This window comes from Pristiophorus japonicus, chromosome 1, assembly GCF_044704955.1.
Source record: "Pristiophorus japonicus isolate sPriJap1 chromosome 1, sPriJap1.hap1, whole genome shotgun sequence".
NCBI lineage: Eukaryota > Metazoa > Chordata > Chondrichthyes > Pristiophoridae > Pristiophorus > Pristiophorus japonicus.
The window spans coordinates 446,459,941-446,486,916 of NC_091977.1; the positions used below are offsets into that span (position 1 = coordinate 446,459,941).

The 26,976-nt window shown below is 47.6% G+C and overlaps 1 protein-coding gene across 2 annotated transcripts in view; it reads left to right on the forward strand.

Annotated features, from left to right (window-relative positions):
* Positions 1–8,298: 8,298 nt before the first annotated feature.
* Positions 8,299–26,976, forward strand: part of LOC139275825 (EMILIN-2-like) — a 108,229-nt gene continuing 89,551 nt past the window's right edge. For both annotated transcript variants that reach the window (XM_070893036.1, XM_070893043.1), the window contains exons 1-2: positions 8,299–8,689; positions 9,135–9,260. In XM_070893036.1, the coding sequence (XP_070749137.1) occupies positions 8,520–8,689; positions 9,135–9,260 (296 nt within the window). In that variant the 5' untranslated portion in view covers positions 8,299–8,519. The remainder of the gene's footprint in view (positions 8,690–9,134; positions 9,261–26,976) is intronic.

Consider the following 26,976-nt stretch of genomic DNA (forward strand, 5'->3'; position numbering starts at 1 on the left):
CCCCTCGCTATGAAGGCCAACATGCCATTTGCCTTCTTCACTGCCTGCTGTACCTGCATGCCAACTTTCAATGACTGATGTACCATGACACCCAAGTCTTGTTGCACCTCCCCTTTTCCTATTCTGTTACCATTCAGATAATATTCTGCCTTCCTGTTTTTGCCATCAAAGTGGATAATCTCACATTTATCCACATTATACTGCATCTGCCATGTGTTTGCCCACTCACCTAATCTGTCCAAGTCACCCTGCAGCCTTTTAGCATCCTCCTGACAGCTCACACCACCACCCAGCTTAGTGTCATCTGCAAACTTGGAGATATTACACTCAATTCCCTCATCCAAATCATTAATGTATATTGTAAATAGCTGATGTCCCAGCACTGAGCCCTGCGGCACCCCACTAGTCACTGCCTGCCTTTCTGAAAAGGACCTGTTTATCCCGACTCTCTGCTTTCTGTCTGCCAGCCAGTTCTCTATCCATGTCAGCACACTACCCCCAATACCATGTGCTTTAATTTTACACACCAATCTCTTGTCTGGGACCTTGTCAAAAGCCTTTTGAAAGTCCAAATACACCACATCCACTGGTTCTCCCTTGTCCACTCTACCAGTTACATCCTCAAAAAATTCTAGAAGATTTGTCAAACAAGATTTCCCTTTCATAAATCCATGCTGATTAGGACCGATCCCATCACTGCTTTCCAAATGTGCTGCTATTTCATCTTTAATAATTGATTCCAACATTTTCCCCACTATTAATGTGAGGCTAACTGGTCTACAATACCCTGTTTTCTCTCTTGCTCCTTTTTAAAAAAGTTGTGTTACATTAGCTACCCTCCAATCCATAGGAACTGACTCAGAGTCTATAGAATGTTGGAAAATGACCACTAATGCAGCCACTATTTCTAGGGCCACTTCCTTAAGTACTCTGGGATGCAGACTACTGGGGATTTATCAGCCTTCAATCCCATCAATTTCCCTAACACAATTTCCTCACTAGTAAGGATTTCCTTCAGTTCCTCCTTCTCATTAGACCCTCGGTCCCCTCGTATTTCCGAAAGGTTATTTGTGTCTTCCTTAGTGAAGACACAACCAAAGTATTTGTCTGCCATTTCTTTGTTCCCCATTATAAATTCACCTGATTCTGACTGCAAGGGACCTGTATCACTGCAGTTTTTAATTTAGCCACGGACTGGGTGTGGGCATCAGTCCATGCCGGGTGTATGTCATCACCTACAGTTTTAATAAATCATACAGGGGCTTTGCGCAATCTGCAAAGTCTGATGTAAAGTTCCTTTGGTACCCCACCAAACCCAAGAATGATCGTAGGGCTGTTTTTGAAGTGGGTAATTGCAGTCGCTGTTTTATCTCCACCTTGTGAGAGTCGGGGGATGATCCCTCTGGAGAAATGGACATTCCTAGAAAGGTGACCTGTTCTTTTACTAATTCAGCCTTACGGGGATTCACCTTAGTCCCGCCTGAGCCAACGATGTCAAAAGTTCATGCAAAAGTGACAGATGCTCCTCCATGCTGCCGGTTGCCAGCAGTAGGTCGTCTACGTACTGCAGCAAGCAGGTAGGGTGGGAAAGGTCTTTTAAAATTGGAGCCATTCTTTTGTGGAATATCCTGGGGGCATTGTGGAACCCCTGAGACAAGCATGTCCAGATGTAGCTCTGGTCCTCAAATGTGAATGCAAATTTGTACTGGTCTTCCCCTTTAACAGGGATACTCCAGAATCCATTGGCAATGTCGAAGGTTGAGAAGTACTTGGAACCAGCAGGAATTTGAAATAATATGATAGGAGTTTCTCTTACTACCAGTGAGCATGCTGGTGTTACAGAATTTAACTTTCGGTAATCAATAGTCAGTCACCAGCTGCTATCAGGCTTTTTAACCGGCCAGGTGGGTGAACTGGTCGTGAAAGTGCCTGTCCTAAGAACACCCTGCTCGACTAGGGATTTTATGGTGTCTCGGATGTAAGGGTGACTCTCCCTTGGGATGGGGTATTGTTCAGTGAATGAATGGGGGGGGTCCCTCAATAGATTCCTTGCCTGCCATTTTTCCACAGTCATGCTTGCATGTGACAAACACTGCTAGGTGTTTCTGAATTAGTTTTGCCACAGCTTCATTTTCGCTCCCTGGAGCGTCATACTCAGATGGCTTTTTAATAGCAAAAACTGAGTGAACATCTGAAATTTCTATCACTCCTGCCTTATCTCTCAATCCCATCCAAACACAGTCCTGATTATAATCTATCACCGTGCCATACTGATCCAAAACATCAGTCCCTAAAATTCCCCTTCCGTCGGGGGGTGGTCATCAGCAAATGTGCTGGGACCTTACAGGTGAGGCCTCCCAACTGAAGTTCAGTGGCCTTCCCTGTAAACGCGGTGGTTGTATCACCATTAAATTCTTTAAGGGTCATATAACCCTTGCCCGCCAATGCATGGTGTTCAGGGTATGGGGTGTGGATGATGGTAACGGCTGAGCCAGTATCGATAAGCATAAGCTGCTGTCTGCCCTCTTTTAAGACAACAAGGTCTACTGGTCTCCCGCTACCATCACATCGGAACCCCACTTCCGACCAATCTTTGGGGGCCGAACCCTGTCATAGGGTCGATCCTGGAATGGGTCTCTCTAATGAGTGTGCATCGGCGATTGCGTGCACTGGTAAATGATTTTGCATCCTACCCGTGGCCATTTGGGTTTGTATGAGGGTTATCAATTGATCCAATCACTGATCTGTCCCAGAGGGCTTGGATTCATCCCTCGGGAGGTATCTATGCGTTGCAACATGGTTCAGTGCTGGTCTGGGCCTGCTGCAGTCTTTTGCTATGTGGCCTATCTTCTTACAATTAAAGCACTGTCCCTTAATGGGGTAGTTTCGAGATCCCTCCACAATTGACACTGGTTTATTTGCAGTGGGTGGTGACTTCACCTTTAACTGGCCTTTTACCATCTCCCAGGCTATTTGAGCGCTGGTCTCTATATCTGTCCACTGATTGATGGGCCTCATGGCTATTCCCAGAGTGGTTTTAACTAAAGGGTGGAGTTGGATCAGGAACATCGATTTAAATTGTTCCTGATTCTTTCCTACTGTAGCATTTGCGGGTGCCTGGTTCTACGTACGTTGATAGATATCGTACAGACAATTACTGAAGGCTCTAGGTGTCTCTTGTGGGTGCTGCTTGGTCTGATTAATCAGAGCCACTAAGTTCAAGTTTTGGATCCCTAAATGGTTGAGGATCTCGGTCATGAGTGCTTTGGCCGCTGCGCCAGGCTGGAGGACTGCTTCTGTCAAATTATCTTTTAGGGAAGTGGAACAGGCCAAGAGGTGTTAAGTCTCTCTCTTCCAACTCCGGGTGACCCCTCCTGAAATTTGCCCACCTCCTATTAACTTCCAGTGGGTCATCGCCATCATTAATGGGCCCCGTGGCTACATGCCATGGCGTCAACACCAGACATGGGCCGTGAGTCGGTATGGTTACTGGTGATACGACCGTGCATATTATGTCATAAAGAAGTGGTTACTATAGCTACGGTTGGCTCTTGTGTCTCCACAGTATCTCATTCTACACCACTTTCCTGGGGATTATACTGACTTCCTTCCTCATCCCAATCTGTCTCTGTTATGGCTCCCCGTGTTACTGCGGATACCAGGGCCTGCTGCTCCCCTAACTTACTTTTTAGCCTCACTATTTCTAGTTGGCACTAGGAGTGATCTGCCTTCCTATTTGCTTCTTAATTGCTTCACTTAATGCTCCCCTAGCATCTTCTATCGCTTGCTGGAGCCTCAGGTTTTCCAATTTATATTTTTTTAACTCAAATTTGTTTTCATTTGCTTCGGCAACGGCTGCTGTGGCATTTAAGTTTGAGAGACTTTGTTGTTGTAGCAATGAAGCTGCCTGTTCGGCCCCTCTTTCCAATTGCTTAATACTGTGGTTTAATTGGCAAATTTCTTGTCTTAAAGGCTGTATATCTCCCTCTTTAACTGCTTCACAAGTTGGAGGCCTTCTTCCTTTTGTTGTTTTATACCTTCAATCTCTTTCTTTTAGTTGAATCTCTTTTACTTGCAATTCTTTCAAACCTTGTATCACTTTGGCGTCCTGTCTCATTAATTCTTGACTCTCCGGGCACAATAAAATGCGCTGAAGACCACGAGACTGCCCGTTTTGGCCTTATCTCTCCTTTATCTACCCTTTCCTGGATAAGTTTCACCATCTCCCCAAATGACGCAGGTTGACCCTTGTGGATGTGATGTGCCTGTGCCTTTAACTCCTCTATGTCTTGTATCGGGAACTTTTTGGACAACTTCTCCTGATAAATTAGCACAACATTTCTTTTTATTGTTGGCTTTCTGTCCATGACCGATCACTTCATCCTGTGTCTTTTGAATATTACTACCGGTGGGTCCCCACTTAACAATTACAACTATCGAGACAACCGCTCCTTAAGACACAATTTCTCCCAATCCATTTAATAGTTTCAAGCTATATTTCGCAACACAGTTTAGGTACTGCAACTCTTGAGATTTCCAATTGTTCAAAAGAATCATCAAAAATCTGTCTCGCCAATTACCCGCATTCTCCACCAATTGTAAGATATCTAAATCTCTGGCATTAAATTTGACAGTGAGACAATTCTTCTAAAACAATTGGAACAGTTTATTAAAAAACACACACACACACACACATGCACATCCACCTTAGTTACAACAGATACAATGAGGTTATAATAAAGAGTGATATACATTACTTCCCTTTGGCTGGCTGGTTCAGAAGAGAGAGAAAAGTATTTTGCTGAGTTCTTTATACCTCCCAAAAACCATTGTCCCTCCGAAAGCCTCAAGATTGAACCTTGGTTCCAGGGCAGTTCCTTATTGGCTCTCCTCACACATGTGGCTGTCTGGCCTGGCTCAGCCATCTCTTGATTAATTTAAATGGCTTTCCAATACACAAAACACATGCGGCAGCTCTGGGGGCTTCCATTTTGTTTCTTTCAAAACTCAGCCCACACTGGCAAACTGTGGGCTTTCATTTTGTTTCAACGCAAACAGGCCTTTCTGTATAAGCTACACTTTTAACATTTATACATACAGAATCAATTTTAATCATTAATAAACACTTTTATTCTTACACCCCACTACATTTTCTTTTATTCCCTAGATTGTTGATTTAATTGCAGTACAACATTACAATTATATTAAATTGTGGGCCTTTTCTTCTGAAGTTGATAGGTCAGTGATTTCCATCCAAACACTTTGGGAATGGTCTTCCTCATGCGTTAGTGCCTTGTGACCACGTGGTGTAGATGCTCCTATCGCTAATAAGTCATCATCATAGGCAGTCTCTTGGAATCGAGGAAGACTTGCTTCCACTCTTAAAATGAGTCCTGAGATTGCTGAACAGTCCAATATGAGAACCACAGTCTCTGTCATAGGGTAGACAGATAGCCGTTGAGGGAAAGGGGGGGGTGCGACAGGTTTGCCGCACGCTCTTTCCACTGCCTGCGCTTGATTTCTGCATGCTCTCGGCAATGAGACTCGAGGTGCTCAGCGCTTTCCCGGATGCACTTCCTCCACTTAGAGCGATCTTTGACCAGGGACTCCCAGGTGTCAGTGGGGATGTTGCACTTTATCAGGGAGGCTTTGAGGGTGTCCTTGTAACATTTCCTCTGGCCACCTTTGGCTCATTTGCCGTGAAGGAGTTCCGCGTAGAGCGCTTGCTTTGGGAGTCTCGTGTCTGGCATATAAGTGGTGCATAAGGAAAGGAAAAAGCTGGACAACTCTGACTTCACTTTGTGTTTGCAAGTGACATTATATAAATCTCTTATTAGAGCCTCAAAAAATCTTGGAGTTTCGCCCAAGTCAGTGTGTACAATTTAATCAAAAACAAATGTAACCTTGTGAACATTCCCTGAGTCAACCCACTTGCATAGCATATAAATGACTGGTTCCTTCGGTCATCAAAACGAAATTAGAAGTTCCTTGCTTTAATCAAGCAATGATTGTGAAAGGTCTACTGAATAAAATCACATTTCAATTCCATTTTATTACATTATATCCAAATTTTCTAAAATACACTAACATTTTATTTTACTGAAGTATGATAAATATCATCTGTAATTTATTGCACTTCAGTAACTTGATACTTTGGCTGTCAAACTAAGGGATAATTATCCTCAGTGATGGCACATTTTGAAGGTATCCAGCAAAGGACTACAAATGAAATATAACTCATGCTGGAAGAAAATAAATGAAAGATAATTAGAACTAAGCCTGTATATTGGCCATAGAGTCATAGGTCTTCCAAGTTCAGAATTTAAATATTGCAATAAATTATTTAATTATATTAGTTTCTATAATAGCAGCAAAAAGGGAGGCTCTACATTAGATAACATGGCAAAGAAGGATTATTTCAACTAATGTAAATGTACCAGCTATAGGAAAATAATTTGCAAATTATTTTTTATTTATATCAACCCAAAGGCAAATAATGTAATTGTATGATTTATGCATTCCTCTTGTGAAGAAAAAGGTGCAAGATTCATCGAACTCTTTTCTCCCCCGCCCCCCCCCCAAAAAAAAAACCTAAAGTGTGTCACTTCAAAATAGCAGTCTTCAAAAGAGGATGGTATCCTCTTGGAAATAAATCTAAAGCATCCCTTGCAAACAGTTCCAGCCAATACTAAATATCAAATAATCAGTGGCTGCCTTGCTGATAGTAGCCCAGATATGGGCTCAATGGTCTTATGAAACGTAGAACCAGCTTCTACATTATAAAGTAGATTTATGAATTCGTATTCCCGGCATAGAGATTCTTGTGCTGAGGGGCACATGATGATGTCACCGAGGGGCCGCATGTAGTTGAGAAATAGGAGGGGACAAGGGTAGATCCGTGGTGGAGGAAGGGGCTCCATACGTAATGGTGCAGTGGCGGGAAGAGAAGCCATTGCAGAAGATTCTCTGGTTATGACTGGATAGGTAAGAATGGAACCAGGCAAGGGAAGTTCCACTCATCTATACCATCGGGACCAGCACCACTCTGTCCAGTGATAATGTAATATTGTATAGGAGTTCTACTCTCCATCTTTTGAATACCACTTAAAATGCTGAAGTTAGGAGAGAGGCAATGGAAGTGTCAGCTCTCCACCAATACTAAAATGATTCAAAATTAATTTTTAAAGTTCCCAGGTGGTCTAACTTAAAAAAAGACTTTACACTTGGCTCCACTTAAACTAAGCTATTGTGAAGCACAAACCTCTTCTGGATGTAATCTCTTGCCTTAAAGGTTTTTGCATTAATATTTGATTCGTTTAGACAGTGACATCCCATGGGTCCATTGACTCCCTCTCTGGGATAAGGAAGTCAATTTTAGAAGCCAATATGAGGAGCCAGCATAATGATGCCACTCTCCTGTGAACGGAACCAAACAAGCTGCAATTTAAAAGTACCTATAAGTTCAGCTCATAGATTGCCGATGGGACCACTACATCACTCTTAGCTTTTGTATAAACCTGCATCGGAAACTGTTTTACACTGACAAACAAGTGATAGTATAACTGACAGATCAATGTGTTGAACTACTTCTCATTATATAGATTTCCTGTACTATTCTTAACACCAGCATGAGCCTGTTTCCTAATTGTTTGCTTTTAATGGGAAGCACATTAAATCTCAACAAATGCCTGCTAATGTTAACTTTAGACGTTACACGTTTGTGTAAAATCTAAAATATTTTTGTTTAAATTTAATTACTGAATAAGTGAGCTGTCCTATCAAGATAGGAATGGGGTACTGAAGTTGAATGTTCAGCCATGAACTCATTGAATGGCGGTGCAGGCTAGAAGGGCCGAATGGCCTACTCCTGCACCTATTTTCTATGTTTCTAAGATTACAAATTTGCTATTTGTATCTAGTTTATAGCGAGCTGGATCCAAACTGAATATTTATTGGTAAACGAGTTCTGGGTTTGTGAGAAAGTTACTTTATGAAAAGAACGCGGTGTGATCTGAAACAGAGAAGAAGTTGAATTGGCATCCCATTGACATTCCCTTCACCTTAAGTCGCTCGTGTACTTTCTGTACTTTAGTTCTCTGCTACAGATTTTCAACCCACACTCTCTATGTGTCTGCAGTGCAGTTACCAAGAAACCTCCCATCAAGACATTGGGATGGGACTTAAGCCAAGTTTGTTTTAAAACGAGAAGCAGAGTTCTTAGTGGTGTGCCTGAAGCCCCAGTGCAGAAAGATTAACGTCATTCCGTAAAAAAAAACTCAGCCCAGAGCAACAGGAAAAGCCCGAGTCCAACGCATTTCTCCTGGTTGGAGGGATTTCCTCTACATCTCTTCACAGGGCAAGTCCACCCCTAATGTAAACGCCGGAGCCTGCTTCCTACACTGACCAGAAGCACTTGGACTCTTCTGAAGTTCTGAGGACAGGATTGCGCCTTCGTCTCTGGTTAAAGTGATCGGTATTACTGTTGGGAAAGGTGGACGTTGAAAAACTGTCCCGCTACAATGACCGGAAGAGTGATTGAGAGCGAGGCGATTTTGCTGCGCTGGTCTTTGATTCTGATCAGTTTTCTACTGTCTGATGTACAAGCAACTGTTTCATCTTCCAGTTACAATCTCTATTCTTCCAGATCCGCTCCTCAACACACTGCCAGCAGACTCACCGGACGCAACAAGTAAGTCAACCCTTGCCCAGTCCACTTTAAAAAAACTTTACCAGTAAGCAGCGACGAAAAAAGCATTTCTCTCCATACTTACACCAACTCCTTATGCATTATTGTGTATGTTGGCATTGCTAATGTTGAGATGTTTTATCTACGATTAAATATGGGCTATTTTCCTTCCATCTCACCTTGTTCAGTTGATGGCGTTCCGTTAATAAGATTTATCCCATGTTGGGTAGAATGGAGCCCGATTAAAATCGTGTCTCTAACCTGGTTCATTACGGCAATTTTGGACTCCCAGCCAGGTAGAAGAGCCTGGTGCCTTGCCCTTGGTGTCAGCAATTGTTTGGGGGACTTTTACTGTCGCAGCTGTAGCTTTGCCCGGGGACTGTAGAGTTCTGGCATCTGCAGCCAACTCCCATTCTCTCTGCTGATGTGTGGTTTATTCCCCCTGCAGGAATTGGTGTGCTTATATTGTAAAGAAGAACGTGACTTGCTCGGTGCTGGACGGCGCAGAAAGTTATACCAAGGCAGAATATCAGCAGTGCCCCTGGGGTGAGACCAACTGCCCGCCTACCGTAGTGTAAGTAATGACCAACCTCCCCTGGGACCTGGCATCTCCAACAGTTCTGGGTGATGAGAATTAAGGGAATAACAGTGGGATTCCGGTCTGCAGTTCGACGCATCAGGGGCCAGGTCAAAGTCAGTGTATCTCTCCCAGGTGCCACCCACCCAGCGACACTCTCGTTTTAATAAGTTTCTTCATTTACTGTTACTAGGAACTACATAAATCGAACCAGATGACTTAAACACACTGTCACCCGAGCTGATAAACCATGATCAGAACCTGATATGACATGTTTATGGCTAAACATCTGGGCGTTTTTATCTTGGCGACATTGTAATTTAAACACCGGGTTACAAACTGCAAAACGATTTGTTTCCGAATCTCTTCTATTACAAATCCCCAGGCGTCAATATGAAATAGCAGGAAAAAAGCCACTGTTTAAATTAATTATGAATGCGACTGGTATTATGGGATGTCTTTGACATTAATACAGTAACACCCAGATCCAATGCTTCTGGTCACACCGTGTGTCTGCTTAGACATTCCGGCATCCAAAGGGTCTAGTCCACAAATGTTGTAGAATCAAACCCATTTCACATGAGCCAGACAGAGGCGCCAAGGGCACTGTCTGCAATCCCTTTACCTCCATGCAAACTCCGGAGGCACTCTCCACCTCGAATTCCTCGCGTGAATCGAGATGCCGATTTCAGTGCTAACCCGGAGGCTTGGATTCACGTCCCCTTCTCCCTGAGATTCCACTTCCTCTCGATACTGATTTACGATCCCATCTAAAATGAGCACACACTTCTAAAAGTTTCCTGCCCCAGAGCAGAATGTGCTAAAGCTTATCTTTGGCGCCAGTGTCAAGTGGGCTTATAAAGCTGCTGATTGGTAGGGTAGTGTCACATTACCTTCAATGTGTGGTCTTATCTCTTTTCAACTTTTTAGGTACTTTTACATTAGTTTGGGTCAGCAGACCGCGTTCTGCGTGTCATTCCTAGTAATTAGATTACTAAAGCTGGCTCCCTTTTCCCAGGGGCAGAAGTGCAGACCCAGAGAAATACCACTGGGATAACCTCCATGAATATTGCTCTCCTGCAATCAGAACTATTGAAGCATCAGGTATAAAACACCTTTAAAGACTTATGTATATTATGGACATCTCAGAGCATTAAATAGCAACACCTTCCACATGTGGGCAGATTTATGCTTGCTCTAGTGCTAATACTGCGGTATTCTGTGCACACCGCACATTAGGCATACATGGAAGTACACCAAATTACAGGAGAAACCAGAATATCCACTGTGGGTGGCCCACTTCACCCAATCACATTCACCAGCATCTGTTTCATGGCATGAGTGTATTCACCTAAAATCAGACTACCGTCAGTAATTAGATGGACCAGTTTCTGTGTGCAGCATGTTATGAGGCCACAACACAGATTCATTACTGTGGAATTTGGTCAACTCTTCATGTTGACACATGAACCACTGTCAAATGTTTTGGGACTGGCCAGATGAAGCTCAATTGTTTCTTTGGGCCAGTACATTCCTATGTTCCAGATCATCAAGAATTTCCATGGTCTGCTCATCACAGTATAATAACATTGATTTTCAATCTGGTGATTTGGGGTGAAAATATGAGTGGATATGGTGCGAAATTCATAGAACAATAACCTAATAACTTATTTTAAATGTTTTCTTAGGAATGTTTAAAGCAAAACTTTCTAAAAGCCTTGCGGCTTGAAATTCGATTGCCTCTCAAAATGAGCGTGGGGATCGCGATGTGGGATCAACCTGCGTCCAGTCAAAGTAATGCAGGCAGCATGCAAACTTCGTGTTGCCTGCAGATTAACATGATTATGGCATGCAGCCCAGCACTGAACGCACTGCTAAGTGGCTGCACACTCAGCAGGGAGCCCAAGTTTGTCCGAGGCTAGCGCCAATTAAGCTAACCTGCACTTCTTAAAGGCAGTCTGCACCCCTTAAAGGGGAGGTGCTTTCTGACTGCAGCAGTTGATTCAACTGGCTGGGAAATGGCATCTGAGCAGGAAAAAGCACAACAGGGGAGAGAGTGTGCTGCAAGGATGCAACACGGGAAGCCTTGGTGCAGGAGGTCAACAGGAGGAGAGAGGTCCTGTTTCCACAGGGGGCCAGGAGATCCTCCGGGCAAATTCATCAAAGGCAATGGGAGCAGATAGCCATCGTGGTCACTGCCATAAATCTTGCCCTGAGGACCTGGATGCAGTGCAGCAGGGAGTTTAATGACCTCACACAAGTGGCCTGCAGCCAGGGCAGGCGGAAAGAGTAGCACAACTGCCTGCTCCCCGGAGGGCATGGTTGCACGTGAGTTCTGCTGCAGAGGACTCAGATGAAGGCTGATGAGTATGCACCATGGAATGCTTCAGCCTGAGTGCAATGTCAAGGGCCATGGAGGAGTCTGGCACCAATCTTGGACAGAGCTTTGCGCAGAGTTTGGAGCCCATCATTTCCAGCATGAAAGTGATGGGCAACTCCATTAGTGCACTTGTGAACCCAGCCATCATGCAGCATCTGATGACCGATGTCTCAGCTTCCATTGCAACACAGGCAGAAGCCATCCAATGTCTGAGTGCTGCAGTGGAAGCTCAGACTTCTGTCTTGCAAACTTAGACTGCTCTCATGCAGGCTCAACTTGCTGCCATGCAAGTTCAAACAACTGCCATCATGGAAAGGGGCTTGTAGGGTGTCACAACAGTCCAGCAATCTGTCCTCCAACAGATTACTAGGATTGCTGAGGCGCTGCCCCAGGGGAGTGGCAGTGGCTCCGTGGAGCACAAACCTACTGTCCTCTCTCAGGATGACAGCATTCGTCCTCCTACCACTGCCAGTACCCATGCTGTTGCCTGTCAGCTAGCCAGTCCAGATGGCTGCCGCTCACGCCGAGGTGGTGCAGCCTAAAGCCGGGCCTTCTAGGTTCAGAGCTGTTCGAGGTTGTCCTGCACGTCCTCCATTGAAAGTTAGCAGCCTTCCACCAGCCATGCTGCAGCCACTGGGGTAGCACTTCATAGGAGCATTAGGACAGGCAAAGACACATGGAAGACAGGTACTAAGGGAATGCATAAGAGTGATTAGTTGACTTTGTTATGTAATATTAGCTGCATTTATGTATAAAGTTGTTTGGAACATTTCTTTCATGGTGGCTTTTATTTCTGTACTGTGGCCAAGAGGATGCTGTGATGCTTCGGATGGTAGGTGTGTGACTGGGGATTTGGGGTTGTGTTCAGTATAACTGTAGTCAAATGAGCTGATTACAGAGAGCCCGGTCGGAGACGAGATGTTCTGGTTGCCTCCTCCCTTCCTCCTGCTCCTCATCTTCCTCTTCCTCCTGCTCCTCCCTCTTTGAGCAGCTTGTCCTCTTCTTCGCTGCTACTGCTCCATCTCCCAGTCATTCTGCAGGCCAAGGGGGATGGCAACTCCAATGCCCATGACTCAGAGTAAGTGGTCTGACTAGAACCCTTGAAGAAAGAACCAAGGCCTTCTCCACTTGCAGTCCCACTCCCTGTCACTTCACCAACTTTAAACAACTCTGCAAAGCACCAAACAATTCTACAAACTTACACAGAGCCAGTAGAAATTAATCAGCAACTAACCTGAGAGTGATTGATGATCCCTTTAAATAGCACTGGTGGGGGGACTTGTTGCTGCTGAACACATGTTCGGTTGAGCGAGGTTAGCTCCAATGTTGAGGATGAAAATGGCAGCACTGGTGTCAAATCAGTATTGCACGCTGATTGACATCACGATCTGCCTACTTACTATACTTCCGGTACTTGCTCTACCACCTGCCCTACCACCCTCACCAAAATGCCATCCAGCGCGACCCGCACCAGAAGTGTGCACGCGCGGCGGTGAGGTCATTTATGACACAAAACAGCACCCGTAGTGCCGAAAAAGCAGGCGCTATGGAACTGAATTTCTAGCCCTTATTCTTGGTTCTGGTTATATTAAATTCATAGCTCTTTAAATATGCCTTTGGGATACTGAGACAATTGTTCTTTGTAAAAAAATCTTACCCAGGACAGAAATAAAGGCCTTCACAGTTAGTCACAGCAACCTTGGGCTCGGGATGGGAAATCAGTCAAAGTTTCCATTCCTGATTGCTCAGGCCAACAGGTATGAGTTTCTTGCTGCCTGTGTTTGAGGGAAAAGCCTGCAGAGTGGATAAGCAAGATGGCCATGGCACCATGGCGCAGGAGGCCATTCAAGTGGGGGGAGTGAAAGGGAATGTAGTTGTGGTAGGGGACAGTATAGTCAGAGGGATAGATACTGTTCTCTGCAGCTGCGACCAGGAGTTTCGAAGGTTGTGTTGCTTGCCCGGTGCCAGGGTTAAAGACATCTCGCGGCTAGAGAAGAACTTGGAGTGGGAAGCAGAGGATCCAGTTGTCGTGGTTCACATAGGAACCAATGACATAGGTAGAACTAGGAATGAAGTTCTGCTGAGAGAGTTTGAGGAGTTGGGGTCCAAATTAAAAGGCAGAACCTCAAAGGTAATAATCGTTGGATTGTTACCTGAGCCACGCGTCAATTGGCATAGGGATAAGCAGATCAGAGAGTTAAATGCGTGGCTCAAAGAGTGGTGTGGGAGGCAGGGGTTTTGTTTAAAGGGGCACTGGCACCAGTACTGGGGAAAGAGGGAGCTGTTCCGTTGGAACAGGCTCCACTTAAACCGGGCTGGAACTAGTGTCCTGACAAATTGAATAACTAGGGCAGTAGACAGGGTTTTAAACTAATGAAGGGTGGTGGTGGGGATTCAGGAAAGAGTACATTTAAAAACAGCAAGAGAAATGTCAAGACTCTAGAGCAAAACAGAGTTTTGGGTACAAATAAACAGAGTGGTTCAGGAAGGGATAGAGAAAGTAACAAAGGTAACAGTGGATCAGGGACTAAGGTGACATCAGGGAAAAATAGAAAAAAGTCAAAGCTAAAGGCACTATATCTGAATGCGCGAAGCATTCACAAAAAAGTAGATGAATTAATAGCACAGATAGAAATGAATAGGTTTGATCAAATAGCCATTGTGGAGACATAGTTGCAAAATGACCAAGGTTGGGAACTAAATATTCCAGGATACTTAACTTTTAGAAGAGATGGCAAATTGGAAAAGGAGCAGGGGTAACCCTGATAATAAAGGATGGGATAAAGACAGTAGAGAGAAAGGATTTTAGCTCAGAAAATCAAGAAGTAGAATCAGTTACGGTGGAGCTAAGAAATGGGAAGGGGCAGGAAACATTGGTGAGAGTTGTTTATAGGCTCCCAAACAGTAGTTGTAATGTAGAGCAGAGTATGAATCAGAACATTAGAGGTACATGTAACAAGCGTAATACAGAAATTATGGGGGACTTTAATCTACATATAGAATGGGCAAACCAAATTTGCAATAATAGTGTGGAGGACAAATTCATGGAATGTATACAAGATAGTTTTCGAGATCAGTATGTTGAGGAACCAACTAGGGGACAGGCTATTTTAGATTTAGTATTGTGCAATGAGAAAGGGTTAATTAATAACTTTTTCGTAAAGGGGCCCTTAGGGAAGAGTGACCATAGTATTATAGAATTTTATATTAAATTTGAAGTGATTTAGTTCAATCTGAAACTAGGGTCTTAAATCTAAACAAAGCAAATTACGTAAGTATGAGGGTCGAGTTGGCTAAGGTAGATTGGGAAACTACATTAAAAGATATTACTGTAGACAAGCAATGTCTAGCATTTAAAAATTAATACATCATTTACAACAAATATACATTCTTTCAAGGCACAAAACCCCACAGGAAAAGTGGTCCAACTGTGGCTAACAAGAGAAGTTAACGATAGTATTAGATCAAAGGAACAGGCTTATAATGTTACCAAAAAGAGCAGTAAGCCTGAGGATTGGGAGGATTTTAGAATTCAGCAAAGGATGACCAAGAAATTGATAAAGAAAGGGAAAATAGAATGACAGTAAACTAGTGAGAGACATAAAAACAGACGGTAAAAATTTCTGTAGGTATGTAAAAAGGAAAAGTAAATGTGGGTCCCTCACAGCTGAGACAGGAAAAATTATAATGGGGAATAAGAAAATGGCAGAAAAATTAAAGAAATACTTTGGCTGGAATCTTACAAGCCCTGCAAGTGTGGGTTTGAAAGCGAGCGTGCTGTCAAAATGACCGTGATTGACAGCACCAAGTGCCTACACTTGTGCGTTGTTAGTTGGTATGATTGGACAAGGACAAGGATGAGGATAAGTGTGTGATTGTGGCTTGTGAGATGGGGATAAGTCCATACTTACCTATCTAATTGTAGCCAGAGAATCACCTGCAATGGTTTCTCTTCCCATCCCCACATCGTTTTATCTGGTGTCCTCCAAGGATCTATCCTTGGCCCCATCCTATTTCTCATCTACATGTTGCCTGTTGGTGATATCATTCAAAAAAACAGAGTCAGTTTCCACATGTATGCTGATAACTACCACTACCACTTCCCTCGACCCCGCCACATTCTCTAAATTATTAGAATGCTTGCCCGACATCCAGTTCTGGATGAGCAGAAATTTTCTCAAATTGAATATTGGGAAGACTGAAGCCATTGTTTTCGGTCCCCGCCTCCAAATCCGCACTTGCAAGGCTGGTAAGATTCCAGCCAAAGCTCCCTAGCCACTGACTCCATCCCTCTCCCCAACTTCTGACTGAGGCTGAATCAGACTGTTTGCAACATTGGTGTCATATTTGACCCTGAAATGAACTTTCAACCACAAATCCCCAGCATAACTAAGAACACTATTTCCACCTCTAACATCGCCCGTCTCTGCCCTTGCCTCAGCTCATCTGCTGCTGAAGTACTCATCCATGCCTTTGTTACCTCTAGATTTGACTATTCCAATGCACTCCTGGCTGGCCTCCCACATTCTACCCTACATAAACTAGAGGTGATACAAACTCGGTTGCCCATGTCCTAACTCGCACCAAGTCCCACTCACCCATCATCCCTGTGCTCTCTCCCTCCAGTCTCTCTATCTCCCCCCAGTCTCTCTCTCCCTCCAGTCTCTCTCTCTCTCTTTCTCCCTATATTGGCTTCCGGTTAAGCAACGCCTCGATTTCAAAATTCTCATCCTTATTTTCAAATCCCTTCATGGCCTCGATCCTCCCTATCTCTGTAATGTCCTCCAGCCCTACAAACCCCGAGATGTCTGAACTCCTCTAATTCTGCCCTCTTGAGCATCCGTGATTATAATCGCTCAACCATTGGTGACCATGCCTTCTGTTGCCTAGGCCTAAGCTCCCTGCCTGAACCTCTCCTCCTTTCTACCTCTCGTTCCTCCATCAAAATGCTCCTTAAAACCTACCTCGTCACCTGCGCTAATTTCTACTTACGTGGCTCGGTATCAAATTTCTTATCTGATAATACTCCTGTGAAGCGCCTTGGGACATTCCACTACATTAAAGGCGCTATATAAATACACGCTGTCCTCCAATCTCCCACTGTCCTCCAACCTCCGCTCTCCCGCTGTCCACCGATCTCCCACTGTCCTCCGATCTCCCGCTGTCCTCCGATCTCAGATCTCCCGCTGTCCTCCGATCTCCCGCTGTCCTCCGATCTCTGATCTCCCGCTGTCCTCCGATCTCAGATCTCCCACTGTCCTCCGATCTCCCGCTGTCCTCCGATCTCCGATCTCCCGCTGTCCTCCGATCTCCGATCTCCCGCTGTCCTCCGATCACCCGCTGTCCTCCGATCTCCAACTGCCCTCCGATCTCCCGCTGTCCTCCGATCTCCCGCTGTCCTCCGATCTCCCGCTGTCCTCCAAACTCCGCTCTCCCGCTGTCCTCCAACCTCCGATCTCCCACTGTCCTCCAATCTCCAACTGTCCTCCGATCTCCCACTGTCCTCCAATCTCCGATCTCCCACTGTCCTCCAATATCCAACTGTCCTCCGATCTCCCACTGTCCTCCAATCTCCGATCTCCCACTGTCCTCCAATATCCAACTGTCCTCCGATCTCCCGCTGTCCTCCAATCTCCGATCTCCCACTGTCCTCCAATATCCAACTGTCCTCCGATCTCCCGCTGTCCTCCAATCTCCGATCTCCCACTGTCCTCCAATATCCAACTGTCCTCCGATCTCCCGCTGTCCTCCAATCTCCGATCTCCCGCTGTCCTCCGATCTCCAACTGTCCTCCAATCTCCGATCTCCCGCTGTCCTCCAATCTCCCGCTGTCCTCCGATCTCCGATCTCCCGCTGTCCTCCGATCTCCAACTGTCCTCCGATCTCCCACTGTCCTCCAACCTCCGATCTCCCACTGTCCTCCAATCTCCAACTGTCCTCCAATCTCCCACTGTCCTCCAACCTCCGCTCTCCCGCTGTCCACCGATCTCCCACTGTCCTCCGATCTCCCGCTGTCCTCCGATCTCAGATCTCCCGCTGTCCTCCGATCTCCCGCTGTCCTCCGATCTCCGATCTCCCGCTGTCCTCCGATCTCAGATCTCCCACTGTCCTCCGATCTCCCGCTGTCCTCCGATCTCCGATCTCCCGCTGTCCTCCGATCTCCGATCTCCCGCTGTCCTCCGATCACCCGCTGTCCTCCGATCTCCAACTGCCCTCCGATCTCCCGCTGTCCTCCGATCTCCCGCTGTCCTCCAAACTCCGCTCTCCCGCTGTCTTCCAATCTCCCACTGTCCTCCAACCTCCGATCTCCCACTGTCCTCCAATCTCCAACTGTCCTCCAATCTCCCGCTGTCCTCCGATCTCCAACTGTCCTCCAATCTCCCGCTGTCCTCCAACCTCCGATCTCCCACTGTCCTCCAATCTCCAACTGTCCTCCGATCTCCCACTGTCCTCCAATCTCCGATCTCCCACTGTCCTCCAATATCCAACTGTCCTCCGATCTCCCACTGTCCTCCAATCTCCGATCTCCCACTGTCCTCCAATATCCAACTGTCCTCCAATCTCCCGCTGTCCTCCAATCTCCGATCTCCCACTGTCCTCCAATATCCAACTGTCCTCCGATCTCCCACTGTCCTCCAATCTCCGATCTCCCACTGTCCTCCAATATCCAACTGTCCTCCGATCTCCCGCTGTCCTCCAATCTCCGATCTCCCGCTGTCCTCCGATCTCCAACTGTCCTCCAATCTCCGATCTCCCGCTGTCCTCCAATCTCCGATCTCCCGCTGTCCTCCAATCTCCCGCTGTCCTCCGATCTCCGATCTCCCACTGTCCTCCGATCTTCCGCTGTCCTCCAAACTCCGCTCTCCCGCTGTCCTCCAATCTCCCACTGTCCTCCAATCTCCAACTGTCCTCCGATCTCCCACTGTCCTCCAACCTCCGATCTCCCACTGTCCTCCAATCTCCAACTGTCCTCCGATCTCCAACTGACCTCCGATCTCCAACTGTCCTCCGATCTCGCGCTGTCCTCCGATCTCCAACTGTCCTCCGATCTCCCGCTGTCCTCCAAACTCCGCTCTCCCGCTGTCCTCCAATCTCCCACTGTCCTCCAACCTCCGATCTCCCACTGTCCTCCGATCTCCCACTGTCCTCCGATCTCCCGCTGTCCTCCGATCTCCAACTGTCCTCCAATCTCCCGCTGTCCTCCGATCTCCGATCTCCCGCTGTCCTCCGATCTCCGATCTCCCGCTGTCCTCCGATCTCCCACTGTCCTCCGATCTCCCACTGTTCTCCCACTGTCCTCCGATCTCCCGCTGTCCTCCGATCTCCAACTGTCCTCCGATCTCCCGCTGTCCTCCAAACTCCGCTCTCCCGCTGTCCTCCAATCTCCCACTGTCCTCCAACCTCCGATCTCCCACTGTCCTCCGATCTCCCACTGTTCTCCCACTGTCCTCCGATCTCCCGCTGTCCTCCGATCTCCAACTGTCCTCCAATCTCCCGCTGTCCTCCGATCTCAGATCTCCCACTGTCCTCCGATCTCCCGCTGTCCTCCGATCTCCGATCTCCCGCTGTCCTCCGATCTCCGATCTCCCGCTGTCCTCCGATCACCTGCTGTCCTCCGATCTCCAACTGCCCTCCGATCTCCCGCTGTCCTCCGATCTCCCGCTGTCCTCCGATCTCCCGCTGTCCTCCAAACTCCGCTCTCCCGCTGTCCTCCAACCTCCGATCTCCCACTGTCCTCCAATCTCCAACTGTCCTCCGATCTCCCACTGTCCTCCAATCTCCGATCTCCCACTGTCCTCCAATATCCAACTGTCCTCCGATCTCCCACTGTCCTCCAATCTCCGATCTCCCACTGTCCTCCAATATCCAACTGTCCTCCGATCTCCCGCTGTCCTCCAATCTCCGATCTCCCACTGTCCTCCAATATCCAACTGTCCTCCGATCTCCCGCTGTCCTCCAATCTCCGATCTCCCACTGTCCTCCAATATCCAACTGTCCTCCGATCTCCCGCTGTCCTCCAATCTCCGATCTCCCGCTGTCCTCCGATCTCCAACTGTCCTCCAATCTCCGATCTCCCGCTGTCCTCCAATCTCCCGCTGTCCTCCGATCTCCGATCTCCCGCTGTCCTCCGATCTCCAACTGTCCTCCGATCTCCCACTGTCCTCCAACCTCCGATCTCCCACTGTCCTCCAATCTCCAACTGTCCTCCAATCTCCCACTGTCCTCCAACCTCCGCTCTCCCGCTGTCCACCGATCTCCCACTGTCCTCCGATCTCCCGCTGTCCTCCGATCTCAGATCTCCCGCTGTCCTCCGATCTCCCGCTGTCCTCCGATCTCCGATCTCCCGCTGTCCTCCGATCTCAGATCTCCCACTGTCCTCCGATCTCCCGCTGTCCTCCGATCTCCGATCTCCCGCTGTCCTCCGATCTCCGATCTCCCGCTGTCCTCCGATCACCCGCTGTCCTCCGATCTCCAACTGCCCTCCGATCTCCCGCTGTCCTCCGATCTCCCGCTGTCCTCCAAACTCCGCTCTCCCGCTGTCTTCCAATCTCCCACTGTCCTCCAACCTCCGATCTCCCACTGTCCTCCAATCTCCAACTGTCCTCCAATCTCCCGCTGTCCTCCGATCTCCAACTGTCCTCCGATCTCCCGCTGTCCTCCAACCTCCGATCTCCCACTGTCCTCCAATCTCCAACTGTCCTCCGATCTCCCACTGTCCTCCAATCTCCGATCTCCCACTGTCCTCCAATATCCAACTGTCCTCCGATCTCCCACTGTCCTCCAATCTCCGATCTCCCACTGTCCTCCAATATCCAACTGTCCTCCAATCTCCCGCTGTCCTCCAATCTCCGATCTCCCACTGTCCTCCAATATCCAACTGTCCTCCGATCTCCCACTGTCCTCCAATCTCCGATCTCCCACTGTCCTCCAATATCCAACTGTCCTCCGATCTCCCGCTGTCCTCCAATCTCCGATCTCCCGCTGTCCTCCGATCTCCAACTGTCCTCCAATCTCCGATCTCCCGCTGTCCTCCAATCTCCGATCTCCCGCTGTCCTCCAATCTCCCGCTGTCCTCCGATCTCCGATCTCCCACTGTCCTCCGATCTTCCGCTGTCCTCCAAACTCCGCTCTCCTGCTGTCCTCCAATCTCCCACTGTCCTCCAATCTCCAACTGTCCTCCGATCTCCCACTGTCCTCCAACCTCCGATCTCCCACTGTCCTTCAATCTCCAACTGTCCTCCGATCTCCAACTGACCTCCGATCTCCAACTGTCCTCCGATCTCGCGCTGTCCTCCGATCTCCAACTGTCCTCCGATCTCCCGCTGTCCTCCAAACTCCGCTCTCCCGCTGTCCTCCAATCTCCCACTGTCCTCCAACCTCCGATCTCCCACTGTCCTCCGATCTCCCACTGTTCTCCCACTGTCCTCCGATCTCCCGCTGTCCTCCGATCTCCAACTGTCCTCCAATCTCCCGCTGTCCTCCAATCTCCGCTCTCCCGCTGTCCTCCGATCTCCCGCTGTCCTCCGATCTCCGATCTCCCGCTGTCCTCCGATCTCCCACTGTCCTCCGATCTCCCGCTGTCCTCCAACCTCCGCTCCCCCGCTGTCCTCCAACCTCTGATCTCCCGCTGTCCTCCAACCTCCGCTCTCCCGCTATCCTCCAACCTCCGCTCTCCCGCTGTCCTCCAACTTCCGATCTCCCACTGTCCTCCAACCTCCGATCTCCCACTGTCCTCCAACCTCCGATCTCTCACTGTCCTCCAACCTCTGCTCTCCTGCTGTCCTCCAACCTCCGATCTCCCACTGTCCTCCAACCTCCGATCTCCAACTGTCCTCCAATCTCCCACTGTCCTCCAATCTCCGCTCTCCCGCTGTCCTCCGATCTCCCGCTGTCCTCCGATCTCTGATCTCCCACTGTCCTCCGATCTCCCGCTGTCCTCCGATCTCCCGCTGTCCTCCAACCTCCGCTCCCCCGCTGTCCTCCAACCTCCGCTCTCCCGCTGTCCTCCAACTTCTGATCTCCCAATGTCCTCCAACCTCCGCTCTCCCGCTGTCCTCCAACTTCCGATCTCCCACTGTCCTCCAACCTCCGATCTCCCGCTGTCCTCCAACTTCCGATCTCCCACTGTCCTCCAACCTCCGCTCTCCCACTGTCCTCCAACCTCCGATCTCCCGCTGTCCTCCAACCTCCGATCTCCCGCTGTCCTCCAACTTCCGATCTCCCACTGTCCTCCAACCTCCGATCTCCCGCTGTTCTCCAACCTCCGATCTCCCACTGTCCTCCAACCTCCGATCTCTCACTGTCCTCCAACCTCCGCTCTCCCGCTGTCCTCCAACCTCCGATCTCCCACTGTCCTCCAACCTCCGATCTCTCACTGTCCTCCAACCTCCGCTCTCCCGCTGTCCTCCAACCTCCGATCTCCCGCTGTACTCCAACCTCTGATCTCCCACTGTCCTCCAGCCTCCAGGTTCTCACTGAGCTCCTCAAGGCTTCCATAATCAGCACCTGTGAAGAGATGCTCGGTCACTCGACCAGGAAACACCAAGCCTGGTTCGGCAAGAATGACCAGGAGATCCAGGAGCTAATATGCCGCAAGCACAAGGCATTCTTGGGCTTGAAGCAGCATCACAACTCAAGCGCAAGAAAGCAGCTCTACAGGCGTCTGAAAGCCGAGGTCGAACAGAAAACCCGTGGCCTAAAGAACAAATCGTGGATGGAGAAAGCTCAAGAAATCCAGCAGCTAGCCAACGACCATGATGTGCGAGGATTCTTCAGCGCAATCAAGACGAGCTATGGGCCAAGCACCCAAGGCCCTACCCCACTACTGGATAAGAACGGAGAGATGCTCATCAAGGACAGAGAGACAGTCAATGCCCGCTGGAAGGAGCACTTCGAGGATCTCCTCAACCGAGACTCTGTCTTTGATGTGAGAGTCCTCGATTCCACCCCACAGCATGCCACCCACCACCATCTCAGCACAACCCCAGCATGGCACAAGGTTAATAAGGCCATCCGACAACTGAAGAACAACAACTCATCAGGAGCAGATGGAATTCGCGCCGAAGCACTAAAACATGGCGGCGAAACACTACTGGCACAGATCCATGACCTCATCGCCCTTATCTGGAAGGAAGAGATCATGCCAGGAGATCTCAGCGACATTGTAATTGTGACCGTCTTCAGGAAAAGTGACAAGTCTGACTGTGGTAACTACAGAGGAATCTCCCTGCTGTCGACCACCGGTAAAGTCATCGCAAGAATCTTCCTGAATCGCCTTCTTCCTGTGGAAGAACTCCTCCTACAGTCGCAATACGGATTCTGCCCACTAAGGGGCACAATGAACATGATCGCCACCGTACGGCAGGTTCAAGACAAATGCAGAGAACAGCACTAACCCTTGTACATGGCCTTCTTCGACCTCAGAAAAGCCTTCGACACTGTCAACTGTGATGGATTATGGAGCGTCCTCCTCAGATTTGGCTGCCCTGAAAAATTTGTCACCATTCTCCACCTGCTCCACGATGACATGCAAGCCGTGATCCTGACCAACGGATCCACCACAGACCCATTCCATGTTCGTACTGAGGTCAAGCAATGCTGCGTCATCGCACCAACGCTCTTCTCGATCTTCCTTGCTGCAATGCTCCATCTCACCCTCGGCAAACTCCCCGCTGGAGTAGAGCTAAATTACAGGACAAATGGGAAAGTGTTCAACCTCCGCCGCCTCCAGCACAGATCCAAGGTTGTCCCATCTTCTGTCATTGAATTACAGTACGCAGACGACGTTTGCGTCTACGCACACTATGAGGCCGAACTCCAAGCCATCGTCAACACCTTCACCGAGGCGTACGAGAGCATGAGCCTTACACTAAACATCCGTAAGACAAAGGTCCTCTACCAACCTGTCCCCGCCATACAGCACTGCCCCCGGTTATCAAAATCCACGACAAGGCCTTGGACAACGTGGACCATGTTCCATACCTTGGGAGCCTACTGTCAACAAGGGCAGACATTGACAACGAGGTCCAACACCGCCTTCAGTGTGCCAGTGCAGTCTTCGGTCGCCTGAGAAAGAGAGTGTTTGAAAACCAGGACCTCAAACCCGGCACCAAACTCATGATCTACAGAGCAGTGATGATACCCACCCTCCTATATGGCTCAGAGACATGGACTATGTATAACAGGCACCTCAAAACACTGGAGAAGTACCACCAGCGCTGCCTCCGCAAGATCTTGCAAATCCATTGGCAGGATAGACGCACCAACGTCAGTGTCCTCGATCAGGCCAATATCCCCAGCATCAAAGCACTGACCACACTTGATCAGCTGCGCTGGATGGGCCACATTGCCCACATGCCTGACACAAGAGTCCAAAAACAAGTGCTCTACTCTGAGCTCTGACACGGCATGCGAGTCCCAGGTGGGCAGAGGAAATGCTTCAAGGACATCCTCAAAGCCTCCTTGAAAAAATGTAGCATCTCCACTGACACCTGGGAACCCCTGGCCCAAAAACGCCCAACGTGGAGGAAAAGCATCGGGAAGGCGCTGAACACCTCGAGGCTCTTTGCTGTGAGCACACGGAAGCCAAGCGCCGACAGTGGAAGGAGCGCATGGCAACCCAGGCATCCCACCACCTGTTCCTTCAACCACCGTTTACCCCACCTGTGACAGAGACTGTAGGTCCCGCATTGGACTCTTCAGTCACCTGAGAACTCATTTCTAGTGTGGAAGCAAGTCATCCTGAACTCCGAGGGACGACCTATGATGATATAAGTGCAAATTGTTGTTCTTAATGTAGATAGAGGGAGAGGAATGGATGGAGGTGCAAGGTAATGCCTCTATTTAAAAAAGGAGGCAGACAAAAAGCAGGAAGCTATAGACCAGTTAGCCTAACATCTGTGGTTGGGAAAATGTTGGAGTCCATTATTAAAGAAGCAGTAGCAGGACATTTGGAAAAGCAAAATTCGGTCAGGTAGAGTCAGCATGGATTTATGAAGGAGAAGTCATGTTTGACAAATTTGCTGGAATTCTTTGAGGACGTAACAAACAGGATGGATAAAGGGGAACCAGTGGATGTGGTGTATTTGGACTTCCAGAAGGCATTTGACAAGGTGCCACATAAATGGTTATTGCAAAAGCTAAAAGTTCACAGGGTTGGGGGTAATTTATTAGCATGGATAGAGGATTGGCTAACTAACAGAGAACAGAGAGTTGGGATAAATGGTTCATTCTCTGGTTGGCAACCAGTAACTAGTGGGGTGCCACAGGGATCAGTGCTGGGACCCCAAATATTTACAATCTATATTAACGACTTGGAAGAAGGGACTGAGTGTAATGTAGCCAAGTTTGCTTACGATACAAAGATGGGAGGAAACTCAATGTGTGAGGAGGACACAAAAAATCTGCAAAAGGACTTAAACAGGCTAAGTGAGTGGGCAAAAATTTGGCAGATGGAGTATATTGTTGGAAAGTGTGAGGTCATCCACTTGGGCAGAAAAAAAATCAAAGAGCAAGTTATTATTTAAATGGAGAAAGATTGCAAAATGCTGGAGGTACTTGTGCATAACACACAAAAGGATAGTATTCAGGTACAGCAAGTGATCAGGAAGGCCAATGGAATCTTGGCCTTTATTGGAAAGGGGATGGAGTATAAAAGCAGGAAAGTCTTGCTACAGCTATATAAGGTATTGGTGAGGCCACCTTTAGTCCCATTATCTTACTGAGTACCACCTCCTTAGTGATTGTGATTGTATTAATTTCCTCCCCTCCTAAAGCCCCTTGACTATCCACTGTCGGAATATTGTTAGTGTCCTCTACCGCAAAGACTGATACAAAATATTTGTTCAGCGTTTCTGCCATCTCCATGTTCCCCATTACTAATTCCCTGGTCTTGTCCTCTAAGGGACCAACATTTACTTTAGCCACTCTTTTCCTTTTTATATACCTATAGAAACTCTTGCTACCTGTTTTTATATTTTGCGCTAGTTTTACTTTCATAGTCTATCTTCCCTTTCTTAATCATTTTTCTAATCATTCTTTGCTGGCTTTTAAAAGCTTCCCAGTCTTCTGTCCTCCCACTAGTTTTGGCCACTTTGTATGCCCTTGTTTTTAATTGGATACCGTCCTTTATTTCTTGAGTTAGCCACGGATGGCTATCTTTTCTCTTACACCCTTTCCTCCTCACTGGAATATATTTTTCTTGAGAGTTGTGAAATATCTCATTAAATGTACATCACTGTTCTTCAACTGTTCTACACTTTTATCTATTTTCCCAGTCCACTTTACCAAACTCTGTCCTCATACCTTCATAATCTCCTTTATTTATGCTGGTTAGAGATCCAACTTTCTCACCCTGCATCTGAATTTGAAATTCAATCATGCTATGATCACTCATTCCGAGGGGATCCTTTATTAGGAGATTGTTTATTAATCCTGTCTCATTACCCAGGACCAGATCTAAACTAGTCAGCCCCTTGGTTGGTTCCCTTACGTACTGCTCAAGGAACCCGTCCCTCACGCACTCTATGAACTCCTCCTCAAGGCTACCCTAACCAATTTGATTTGTCCAATCAATATGGAGGTTAAAATCACCCATGATTATTGCTGTTCCCTTTTTACAAGCCCCCACTATTTCCTGGTTTATGCTCCAAGCAACAGAGTTGCTACTGTTAGAGGGATCATCAAATGAGCCATATGGGTCGAACTGAAAAATAAAAAAGGGGCGATCACACTGCTGGGTGTGTATTATAGACCACCAAACAATGGGAGTGAGATAGAAGAGCAAATATGTAGGCAAATTTCTGTGAAGTCCAAAAACCATGAGGCAGTAATAGTAGGGGATTTCAACTAACCTAATATTGATTGGGACAAATATAGTGTGAAGGGTATAGAGTGTGTGGAATTCCTAAAATGCATCAAGAGAACTTTTTAGTATGTAACAAGTATGAGGGGGCGATTCTGGATTTAGTTTTGGGGAATGAAGCTGGGCAGGTGGAAAGGGTATCAGTGGGAAAGCACTTGCATGTCAGTGACAATAATTGAGTCAGATTCAAAGTAGTTATGGATAAAGACAAGGATAGACCAGGATTAAAAGTCCTAAATTGGGGAAAAGCTAAGTTTGCTAAGTTGCGAAGTGATTTGGCCACAGTGGACTGGAAACAGCTACTTGAAGGTAAATCTGTGTCGGAACAGTGGGAGGTATTCAAGGAGGAGATCCGGAGTGCTCAGGCCAAACATGTGCCCTTAAAGAAAAAGGGTGGGAATAACAATTCCAGAGCCCCAGGATGTCTGGGAACTTACAGGGGAGGATTAAAAAAAGGGAAGCTTATGTCA